This window comes from Colossoma macropomum, unplaced genomic scaffold (assembly GCF_904425465.1).
Source record: "Colossoma macropomum unplaced genomic scaffold, Colossoma_macropomum, whole genome shotgun sequence".
In the NCBI taxonomy this organism is placed as follows: Eukaryota; Metazoa; Chordata; class Actinopteri; order Characiformes; family Serrasalmidae; genus Colossoma; species Colossoma macropomum.
In genome coordinates this window covers 7,955,336-7,968,084 of record NW_023494807.1, presented here as the reverse complement: position 1 = coordinate 7,968,084, position 12,749 = coordinate 7,955,336, and the positions used below count along the sequence as shown (strand labels likewise).

At 42.9% G+C, this 12,749-nt stretch overlaps 1 protein-coding gene across 1 annotated transcript in view; it reads right to left on the bottom strand.

The window, feature by feature from the left end:
- cux1b (cut-like homeobox 1b) overlaps positions 1-12,749 on the bottom strand; it is a 232,815-nt gene that overhangs the window by 51,092 nt on the left and 168,974 nt on the right. The window contains exon 14 of the mRNA XM_036556545.1: positions 12,093-12,189. Coding sequence (XP_036412438.1) covers positions 12,093-12,189 — 97 coding nt within the window. The remainder of the gene's footprint in view (positions 1-12,092; positions 12,190-12,749) is intronic.

The window sequence follows — 12,749 nt, the reverse complement described above, 5'->3', positions numbered from 1 at the left end:
GAGGGAGCCACCGGTCAGTTCCGGAACATCCGGTACAGGACAGGGGGGCTAGCAGCCAGGTGAAAGGGGAAAAGCTAGCCAGAGGCTTTTGAAACGCTGGGGAACGGCTAGGGCTGGACATTAAACCGTTGAAATGACACCACTTTAAACAGGCCTGGGCGGTAAAACGATAGATATCAGAATCTTTTATTTTCCATATTGATGATACACATTTGACGTATTTCTGATAAAATCATTAAACCATTCTATCTAATATTAGCAGGAAAAGCTGGAACTCTGAACAGTTGCTACTCTGGTGAGTATTTATTTTAACCGCTAGACGGAGAGGGAGAACAAGTCTAGCCATTCACTCATAACAGAACATTAAAATGAGCTAGCCTGCTGTTTTCATGCTAAGAAGGGCTGAGTTTGAGGAAAACGTCTTAAAACAAGAAGTGACTGTGGTAGAAAAGGCATAGTCAGTTTCCTTAAAGCTGCACTAAGTAAGATTTTGTTTTTTGCTTACTTTAAACGTAGCAGCATTATTAAGTCAGGAAAAAAACCGACACGCCAAAATATGGTGTGATTATGCTGCTGCTAGTCACCCTGAAAAGCCAAAAATAATCATTTGATGAAGTCAGAGGAGTCTGGTTGAGAGTTTTTAGAACCGTGTCATAAGCCTTTATGTATTAACGTCACAAGCACAGCCTCAAAAAGAAGGTCCGGCTCGATGTTTAGGTCTCAAATGCAAATTCAACATTATAACAATGAAGATATGATGGCAATAGCGGATAACTCACTCAGAAGACACTTCTTTCACCACGTTCTGACCGAGTTCTGAGCATTTTTTCAATCGGCAGATTCATCTGCTTGGGGAAGGGGTCCGAAGCACGACCCACTTTACGAAATCTTCCTCTCGTTGCGTGCAATTATACATTTCCACCAGAGAGGTCTCCAAATGCTCAAATCTTGCATATTTCTTTAGAGTTTGGAAAACTATTCAAACTTTCCTTTTTTCTTTTTAAGGACTGTAGGCTTGGTTTGGTGTGGATGGAGTAAAGGGTTGGTATGTACTATATGTTTATATTTAGATAATACAACGATATCTACACGCAAGTTGGAAAAAAAAAAAAAAAGTCTAATGATCTAATGATTCTAATAACATTCGCAATTTCTCTTTGCCATGCAAAATAAAGATGACCAGGCTTTGGTAAGCGTTGATGTATGAAGATTTTTAGTTGTGCCAAAAAACAAGTTCATAGCAACCTTTCATGCAAGAGAAGCTTACAATCACCATAGCGCTGATGTTTGCCATGCATACCACAGAGAACAAATGTAATAACCCTATAATGGATGCTCAGCACCTGCAGATTAAAATAGGCTCCTTACCTCTTTGGAGTCCTCCAGGCTGTGGTTCTCCTCAGACAGGCCTTTGTGTCGCTCCTGATGCAAGCTGCTCCACCACTGATCCCTCCAGTGGCCTCTGGACGTCCCATCCAAGGCCCTGGCCTGTTTGGAGCCGCCATCCGGCAGACCATCTTGCCCCGGGGATCCCGGTCTCTCCTTCTTAATGCTATTGTAGTCCAGGAGAGGGGAGGGGGAGGGAGAGGAAGGGGAGGAGGAGGCCAGCAAAGGGGGTTTCTTCAGGACCAGGGACAGCGGGCTGTAGGCAGGCAGAGGGGCGCCAAGCGTGGATGGCACCAGGACTTTGGGGGACAACATGGACAGGTCACCCTGAGAGAGGGAGGAGATGGAGGAGGAGGACGATGCGGAAGATGAGGACGAGGCCTTAAGGACGGGCTCCAGAGCGGCCTGCTGTGCCTCCATCTCCCGACGCGCTTGCTCTAGGATGGAGCGGATGGCCTCGTCCGAGCCACTACCTCCACTGCCGCTCAAGCCCCCGGATGAGGAGGGAGGAAGAGTAGCGTCAGCTGTTGGAGGAAGAAACAGACAGTCAGGAATGATGTCAGAATGCCACTGTTGGAATTTTAAAAGCTGGATGATGCATTCAGATGGTCATCATTGACTTGTGAAGTGGGAAAACTGTCACCAAACTGTCTCTACTAGCTGTTTACATTCAGTTGTTAATTAGTCACTGGTCATTTTACCTTGGTCTGCTGTGTTCAGGTGGTATCAGAGAATTTACTGGCTGGTGATGCATCACAACCCATAAACTCAGGTAACGTGTAACGCCCAGAAGTTTAATTCTTATATTTACACTTTTAAAAAGTGGTAAACTCTGAAACTCATGATTCGGCCATTTCAATCCCTCATGTTACCATGCTCCCATCAAATTAGCCTCATTATAGCCTCATGGGGTGCTGGGGGTAAGGGGTAAGTTGGTGGGGGGGATCCCATGCCATCTTAATACTCTTACATTACTTTATTAGCTCAAATGAAGTTTATAGAAGAGCCCTTGGAGGCGGGGAGGGACTGATTTAGCGGCACATTCAGCTCTGAAATCAATGCGATTTGATGCAATTCCCCTTTCAAATCTCCTGAGAAATGGCAAAGTTGTTTTCAAGCCAAGACTTGTAAAAAAGTATGACATCCAATTTGCTACAATCAAACTGTGTTTTATGTAGAAAACTACGTTATCTGTTATGCATGGCTGCTGATGCATCATTTTACTATTTTGCTATTTAGCAAGTTAGCAAGCTAAAGCCTACGCAGCTAACAACAACAAAAAGAAAGGCAATACAGCAGTTTCAAACCATAACGTATTCCCAAGAACATCAATTATTCATAAAATATATGTATATTTCGCTAAAAAACGATTTGCAGTGTTAGCTCATTGGCTCACTGAAGCTAACCTAGCTGAGCTAAAAGTGACCCATCTCTAAGTGGTGGGAAGTCGACGAGGGTATGTTAAAAACAGTACTGAATTTGAGTTTAGGGAGTTTACGGAGCCAAACTTAAGGAGATATGGGAGAGAGAGGACTTGCCTGCTTTCTGGACCTGGAGTTCCCGCTTAGCTTGTTCCAGAATAGATTTGATGGCTTCGTCCGAGCCACTTTCAGGTGTGCGGATGCGGGTAGTAATGTTGCCTAGAGAGACAGACAGACATAGAGAAAGAGGCACAACAGATTTAGGCACACATTTTAAAAAAAAACTGTTTTGAAAGAATCAACAGTACTTAGAGAAGCTTCCATTAAGCAGATATAACCCATTGCAAATAACCTGAGAGTCATTCGCTAAACAACTGGAACTGGAACAGGATTTAAAGTGAAGCTGCAGAGAGCCGACATCAAGACTTTCATTCCGTTACTGACTGTCAACGACATCTAGCTGGTGTGTGATTACGCCTGTACGTGTGTGAGGTCCCTTGAAAACATTTCAAAGTGGATGTGTGTTGTGCGCTAATAGGGCGTTAACGGTGTGACCTGGAAGTAATAGGCCATGTTCTGACCGAGGGTAAAGTGGTGCCCAGCAGTGCCAGAGCCGACCGCGAAAGCCAGCGTCCCGCTGACCTGAGAAAACAGTGTCCTTTAAAACGCTGTGCTTTTGCAAGCACTCTGTCCAATGCTATACTGTTAGAACAGTTTAAAGCCAGGCTGGGATATGGATGACACAGCTTGAGGCCACCAGCGAAAACCCCAAACGAGAGAATCCGAGTGTTTATTTGACCAGTGGAGGTATTTGTGTAACACCCACGTGTTGGAAAGGCCAAGCCGACACCACCCAGCCCCGGGCGCACAGGCACTCGTTAAAAATGCCTAAATTATATATTGGGGCTTTCGCCTGACGTCAATCAGGCAGTCGCTGTGGGGGAGAGCTGGGCTGGAGGTGCCTGAGACGCATTTCCACACCATGGGAAAGAGCACGCAGAAGAAGCCACAGAGGATAAAAGGGTTACATTTGCTGTTCTTTTCTTCAGGCACAGATCTGCGTAATATTAGCAAAGACAACAGAGCGGTGACCGCTCCAGTTTTCAGTTCAAGTGTGCCACGAATACTTGAATATGCAAGCTGTGGAGTGCACTATGGGTACTGTCTCCATACATATGTGTCAAAAGTTGCCTTTGTGTTAAGACTAGTTTGCACTGAAGAGGTTAATGTAGCTAATAGGTAATAGAGACTTATTCTCAGTACGTACTGTTATATATAAAAAAAAAGGACAAACAAAATTGTACACAATAGTGTGTCACCCTGCCAAAAACCTCTTAAACGAGTTTATTTGAGATTATATAACAGATTGCGGCAGTCATTTTCAAACTGGATCATTTAAAAGAGCTCAATTTTCAAATCACAAGAGCTGCAAGTGTTTATCACACATTATATTAAGTTTCAATTGTAGAATTTTAACAGAATAAAGCAGAGCTCATGGTACATTACATCGAGAGTTTAAGCCTCTAGTCTGAAAAATATATTTGCTGTTCTTCTCAGCCAAAAAAGGACCGAAGATTAAATTCTAGAAAATAATCGCATTTACACAGCAAACTCTTCATTGGTCAGAAAAATCGCAATATTTTAACAAATTCTTCATCATTTTCAGGCAAATGTGTGAGGACTTTCTGATGACAGTCTACACAGTGTTAACTGTTCGCTACACTAGCCTTCCAGCTCCAAAATCCAACAAACTTCAGACACCAAACATGTCTTGGCTGATCGACCACGTTTGGAGGTAAGCTGGGAATTGTGTTTGATTTCTTTTCAAACAGTAAAACTAGTCTAAGATTAACATTAAAGGTTGAGCCTTTTTCAAGGTGATAAAAATGTTCTGCAGAAACGTCCTCAGTTTTGATGTCGTGGTCTCTGTAGACTCCAGGAGGTCAGATCTGATTGAAGAGTCAGCCTCATTCAAACATCAACATTAGGCAGTGAAAGTGCTGGGCGATTTAGTGTTTTTACTAGCAGCTGTGACATTCGTACCCTGTGATACTGCTTTTCAGTTTTAGCAATATTTTTAGTGATATATTTGAGTTTTATATACATTATATAATATCCATGTAAGAGTGAATTATATTTTGTTTTTGACATAATTTGAAAATGTCTGTTGCTCTTTACATGGTGTGTACATTTCATGATGATCAGACCAAAAGAAATGGCTGAGAATGCCTTGGAAATATGTCTGGTTCCATTGACCTACATTAAAAGTAAAACAGGTTTTTTCCTTCGTCTGTTAAGTTGCCATTCTGGAGATACGAGGTTTTGTTGCGACTGGAAAGTCTTGAAAATTAACTGAAATGTTTGCCATTTGCTGGGGGTTTTGGACTGTTTTGAAAGGACATTTCAAAATCCACATACATTTGCGTTCTGGAAATTCTGTTTCCTGTCTGTTTACTGACCACAACACTGTGGAAGATTCCCTTTGGTATCATTTTAAGAGGAGAAAACAGAACAAAGCAAGCTAGGTTAGGTTCGTAAGACCTTTTTTAGCATCCCACCACTGTGGAAACATGGGTTCATTCATTTCTGCATTTTTTTTGTGTAGTTTATTTGCTCCCTGCGCTCCACTTATAACGCCAATGTGGTCTGATGTACCAAAAAGAGTTCTAATTCATTTCCACATGACCATTTTCCAACCTGCCTTCATCCCTTAGAATTAAACAGGCTGTTTATTTTCCTGTACGTTTAAGTCTTATTTGCTTAAATAAGCTCTGTTCTGATTCACTGTCCTGTATTGTGTCTCATTCCAAATACAGTCTAGGCTGAAACACTCCTTATAACTATAATAACGGGCAGGGCTGTGGGCAAAATAGACAGATATATGTAAAGTAATGGCTTTCACAACACTGAATTTGAAACTTGCAGCTTACTTTCCATACACAAACTGTATAGAGTGGGGAGTGAACAGTATGCTTTCACACTATATCAAACTCTTACTTTATAAAGTTGTTATAAATTAATATAAAAAAAGACATGAGCCCTTTAACACTATACCATTACACCATATGTTATAACTATTTTGTCAATGATGTCCAGCACTAGGTGGTACTCACAAATGGAACATACTGACCCTAGACCCTAGTCCTAGTCCCAAACACGCTCATTCACCTGAGGCTAAAAAAAAGTACTGACCGTAAGTACTGTTTCAGGAACGGAACTATTAAACGTTAAATTCAACCAAGCACTAAAGCCAAAGCACTACCACAGGGAAAAACGGCCACACGGGGGTGGGGTGGGGGACAAAAGAGGGACTATGGGACACACCTGTCCGCGGGGCGCCTTCGGAGCCGGCTCTCCGCTTCGGACCTTCCTGAAAGACTCGGCTAAGGGCCTGGCCTGGGCTCTCTGTCAAAATAAACGACAAAAAAAGGGACGACAAGATGAAAAGGGTGCGTGTGGCTGACTGGAGCTGAGTACGTTATCATGGCCGGGAGGGTGGAGTGAGGCGAGGGGGTTGGAAATGGCTGACGATGGACCTGCTTGAATTTCAGCACCTGAGGATGTTTACGCAAGTTCGCTGGTCACGCCTAACATCTTCAAAAGCTTGCCTGGAATGGATGAGGACATCTAACTTCTAGTTAGACTGGGCTGGCTGTATTATCTGGCTAAGCTGAAGGCAAATGAGTTCTATGTCAACATGTGCAGCAGGACCGGTGACTTCATGTCAAAAAAATCTGACCTTGGATTACAGGTTAGACCCCACTCATTAAAAAGAACTGGCCTTGAAAAGCAGCTATCACTGTTTACTAAAACAAACCTCTGAGCATTCAGCTGCTGAGAGCTACACAAACCACAGAGAACTCGCCAAACTACTGTAGCGCACACTCAAGTCGTGAAAAAGGTTTCTTAGACACGTTCCAAAGCTTGCATATGGCAGCAGCCCCCTCGGTTCTTTCTGCTGCTGTGCAACATTTCCCAAATGTCCACTGTTCTGCCAAATGCGCCTATAATGAATAACGAGAGCGGACAGCCATGTGCCCACAGCTCTCGGCACACAGCAAGGCCTTCTCCAATCACCCGCAATCTAACTCAAGCTCAGCACAGAGCACGGTCAGACTGAGATATCCGACGCCTTTCCTTTGATACTTAAGGTTAAAGATGGACAGAGGAAGCGATCTTAGGTCAGTACAGGCTGACAGCTTCCCGGCTGCCTATATTCCTGGCAATCCGAGGGCGGAACTGGAGCAAGCGGTGTGGATCGAAACTCTCCGGGACTTACCGTTGCCTTCCTTCTGGGTCAATACTATTGATCAGTGAAAGGTTTCGGTATCGATTAGCGCGCGATGAGGACGGGCCACGGAGCCTGAAGGACGATCAGAAGCTTGGTCGTGTGGAAATGAGTTGTGATGGAAAAGATGTGAAGGATCTAAACTGACGTCTGAATCGATATGTAGAGAGACCGAGGAGAAAGGAGTTCATCACGGTACATGCAGCGCTTTTCTAGGCTCCAAAGTAACAGGCAGTTGCTTAATCACACTTTCACAAACTCTTAATGGTTGAGAATTAATATGTACTAATGTATATGAAGCAACACTCTACATACACACACTAACCTTTTCACTTAAAGTCTACATTCACACATCTGAGAGAAATTTAAAATGGCATGCTTGATCACAAATTTAGCTGATTCAAGACCAACAACTTAAAGAAACACTTCACCTTAGAATGCTGATGTGCTTGAACAGCCCTGTTAATGTATACCATCAACTGATATACACTCAAGTAGACTTATGTACATGTTCTGTTGATTTTCTAAGACAAAACAAGTTATGTTTGGAACAAAACCTTATTTAAAAGATTTAATTTGGACCATTTCTATCAGTGCAATCATCAAGACATGTTAACACAACGTAAAGGCCAGCTTGTGTTTTTGCTCCGATGGCGACTATGGTTAACACATCCTTTACAGCCCATGTGTCAAACACAAAGCCTGCGGGTCCAGTCAGGCCTGTGACGCAATCTTATTCGGCCTGCAAAATTATTTTAATTTTCTATTGACATTAGCCCATTTCACCATGAACTGCACTACAGTTATCAGCATGCACTGCAATGTAATGTATGCTCCCAACCCCTCCCCAACAACGATCTATGGTACAGCACCACAAAAACGAACCAAAAAAAAGATGAGGAGTTCAAGCGAATGGGCAGTTTTAAGAACCTACTATATATTGGGGACATTTAAAGAGGTTTAACAGTGATATGCAGCTAATATAGTCTATTATTATTATTACTGTAGTCTATTATTATACTATTATTATTTTTGAATTGTTGAAGTATTCGATGCCTATTTTTTGCCATTGTAGTTTTGGCATATTTTGAGCAAAAATGGCCAGCTGGGGTCATGACAAAAAGTAAATATACAACAAAAACACAGCTGGCCCACAGATTTGTTAAGATTTTTTAATATGGCCCTTTTAGTGGTTGAGGTTGACACCTCTAATTTACAGGGAACACCTTAAATATGGCATTTTTCTGAAAATGTTAGTCCACATTTTCTATTTACTTGCTAAGTTTAACATATATATAAAAAAAATCAAATAAACAGTATGTGTGCATTATGTTCTTTGTAGAGTACTGTCTAATTTATTTTCACTTAGAAAATCAACAAATTCATTTGAACGGGTTGCTCAAATTTTCGCATAACACTGTACATATATTATACTAGTTATATAATTTAATGTCACATACAGACTGTTTTGTTTGTTGGCTGCAGGGTGAATGACTTTAACTGCTTCTGCATAACTGTATAATATAATTAGCAACACCAGCATTCTATGAGCGAAGTACTTGTTAAGATCCAGAGTCCACTCACCTCTCTGCCTGCCCTGGATACTGCGCAAGGCCAAGATGTTCTGCTCGTCGGACAGGAACTGCTTCATCTTGTGGAAGGGCTCCTTGCCGCGGATAGTCAGCTTGCTCCAGGGTTTTGGGCGCGCCAGGATCTCGCTGACCGAGCCTTGGGACAGGCCTAGCACGTAGTGGCCGAAGACGCGCTGCCCGATGTTGTGCTTAATGAGCTGCTCCTTGACCTGCCGGGCGATCTCAGCCGTGTCCATGTCCTCGCCTTCAGAGGCGCTGCCGGCGCCCTCCGAGCGGCTGGGCGAGGGTGCCGTCCCGCCGTTGGCATCCGGGCTAATGCAAGAGGGCTGGTGTGTTTGCAAAGAACTTTGGGGCAGTGGGCCCGGGGCGTAGTGGGCTGGTGCGAAGAGCATGGAGCCGTCCTGCAGGGCCTTGGAGTAGAAGGTCTGCATGAGCTGCCTTTGCAAGAGGGAGTTGAGGGCCACCTTGCCCGCCAGGGGGAAGGCAGCGGTGCCATAGAAGTCCTGTCCCAGGCCTGTGGCCGGGAAGTGGGGGTGTGTCCCGTTGGCGGGTGGATCTGGGGGCGGACCCGGGGCGGAGTTGGGCCCCGCCCCTGTGCGGACTGAGAGTTGAGAGGACGAGGCAGGAGGGGGCGTGGTGCCCTGCAGGGCGGTAGGGGCTGAGTTGGCGGAGGCGGGGCCGAGTTGGCAGAGCGGAGTCTCCTCTTTCCCTTTCTGGCCGGCTGACCCTACAAGAAAGGGCAAACACAATGCATTATGGGGGAGTTAACAAAAAAAGGGGTCCAAAAAGACAGTTTTTTTAGTTTATTTATGTAGAGAAAAGATTTTAAACTTGTATTAACCTTTTGCCAAGCCCCCCAGACAAGCCGCCCATGCATTTGTGGTTTGCACCTTTCTTGTAAGCTACAGCCTGGAAGGATAAAGATCTTGTTGCCGTCCAGATCCGTTGCCACCAGTTTCTCTTTATGTGGTGAGGAGAGGCAGATTGGGAGCATTGTCCAGTCTTTGGCTCAGTCTATTGAGCAGTATGACTCTCTGATAGTCAGCATAAAGGGATGGTCACTTGATCAGCAATGACTAAAAAGTGTCGGGGGCTTTGATGAGCTACCAGATAATTCAATCTTGCGTCTGACCTTTATAAATGTCCATTCCTGTCCATTCCTCCTATGTGACTGATGTGCAACAGTGCATTAACAACAGTCTTTGTTGAAGGGGTCTCCGTGGCTCGACAAGCAAAATAAGTGTGTATTCAAAAAGTGCTTGTTATGGGTTGTAAAATACAAAAAGAAAAAATCCTTTCAGGTCAAGAAAGACAGGTATGGGGGAGGAATAATAGCAGTAATAATAAAAAAGATGAAGTTCAACGATAAGTTCAGATGCACCGCCACTCTTGATGAACGTTAAGCATTAAAGTGGTAAATATTCATTGTGTGGCCTCGAATGAATCAGGTAAAATATTCATTCGCCACAGTGGGCCGGATCTGAACAGAGCTTTAGATCTTAACGCAGGTGGACGTCTCTCTAAGGGGATAGTTTAGGGGGAGAAAATTTTGGAGCATTAAAAACGCTCCCCCAACACTATGAATTTTTCATAGATCTCATGTTGTGCTACATGTTTGCCTACACCGAGGGCAGCATTCCATAACCATGAGAAACATTTCTGTGGACCCACGGGGGCAAATTTCTCTACCTGAATGCAAAAGCGTCTCTGAATAACACCCCAACAGCAACGTGAAGGGCAACACTAGGGCGATTTCTACGCTCTACATGAAGCAAGGGCCTAAGGTAAGACTGCCAAGACTGTTCGAAGGAGTGGACGCAGTGAACGTTAAAACAAAACAATCAACAAATGAATTTCATGTATGCAAATGACCAAAGGCCCCTTTAAATTAGTGGGACGTGATGAGGAGGTCAGGCAACGGTGACCTGTCAATTATGTTAATGTTTTTTTTTATGCAAAGTTTTGAGCGCTATTTAAATATCCTGTTTATGCAGCCCCAAAGCCAAAGCTCTTGACATTTCTCTCGCACACCCACACATACACGCATACGCACAGACACATAAAAAGAGATGGAGGTCTGATCACATTTCCCCGTTTCTAGCGATCCTTCCAACACCATATTAATCTCATTGCTTTCAAGTATATTGAAAATGAGAGCTTGCAAATGACTCCAATTAAAAGTCAGGAAACGCTATAACCTGTAGTCTATAAACTTCTGTGAATAACTGAACAGCAATATATTTTCAGAAGTACAACGCCAACTCAAGGACCTTTCCATGGAGCATACACTTTTTTCCTGGTATGTTAAAGTGTACAGAGGGACCTGAGAGTGTGTGCGAGACAGACTGAGTGGAGAGAGACTGAACGAGAGAGATAGCGCAGAAGAGGACGGAGAAAGAGCACATAAAGCAGCCTGCTCTATAGTCAGTACGCTGCTCGAAATGTCAGCGGCACATCTGGTGATGAGCAATTATCAAAAGAGCCATGACTAATGTGGCAAAGTGCTGAAGTGGCCCATTTTTTCGACATGAAAAACAGTTCAAAAAAGTGTCTCCATTTTAACAGCATTAACCTGTTCCACCCTTTTCCACTGCCTCCAAATCACGCCATGCTCATATTGCTAGGTAATGCATTTTAATGTGTATATATAAAGTAGGACAAGGTGTAAAGGTGTAACTAAAAAAATAGAATATAGAATGGAAAAAATTAAATATCAGTAACTACATATATATATAATATATATATATATATATATATATATTTACATTGTGTGTAAATTTTATGAAGGATGGACCAAAAGAAATGGCCCAAAACGACTTGGAAAAAACTCTGGTTCCATTGACTTACATTAAAAGTAAAGTTTGTTTTTACGTTATGTTATATGAATATGTATACTGTCCACATCAATAGCTTATTAAATTTTCTTTAATAAGCATTCTTTTAAAATTCCTCATTTTCTGAAGCGCCTAAAACTGTTGCACAGTACTATCTATGTATATGTGTGTCTGTACATATGGCTGTTGCTGGAAGAAAACCTCGTATTTCCAAAATGGTAACTTCACAGGACAAGGAAAAAACATACTTTACTTTTAATGTAAGTCAATGGAACCAGACTTTTTTTTCACACTTGTCATTTCTTTTTACACACAATGTAAAGGGCATAATTTTCAATTATGATAATAACTGAAAAACGACAAAAATTAAGATGCAGCTTTTTGTTCCGACAGCAGCAATATATATATACGCACCCATACAATGCACTGTAACTATTTCAGGCAAAAACTACTACTGTGGTTCTTACCCGTCTTTTTTTCTGGTCCCTAAACAAATACCTCCCCCCAACAGGCATGTCTAGCCTCTTCCATTCAGTGGCTGCAGGGCAGCCAGAGTGGACCAGACACTTACCGCTCAGCTCGGTGTTGGCGATGCGCAGAGAAGCATTCTCAGATTGAAGACCGCGATTCTTCTCCAGCAGTAACACCTCCAGCGGCTTAGACGAGTCCTGAGATGAGAGAAAAGCCAGGCTTATAGTTTGGATTTGTTACAGAGAAACACAACGGCTTAATACTGAGCCCTGATGTATTAATCAAACTGTCAACCGCAGCTCCAATAAAGACTTCATTGCTTCATTCTCACGGTGGAAAAGTAACTACTTAAACAAACTTTTATAGCTATAACTGCAGACATTTACCACCAGCCTCACCCAAATTCAATGGTTAACTACCTAAGAGGCAAGACTATCGCCACCTTCATCAGTTTCATAAAACAACTGTGCAAATCAAAAACAGAAAATATTTTTGAACTGACCATTTTTTTGTATTACAAAGAAAATCTAAAAATCTTCCCCTAAAATTTGATCCAGTGATGTACACTGTAAGTCCAAAAGTTTGTAGACTCCTGCTCATCCAGCGTTTCTCCTCAAATTAAGGATGGTAATGGGGAGTTTTTCCTCTTTGCTGCAGTAACACCCTTTACTCGTCTGGGAAGGCTTTACTCTAGATATTGATTGAGCATTAGTGAGGTCAGGTACTGAAGTTCTGGATCATAAATCATCCCAAAGGT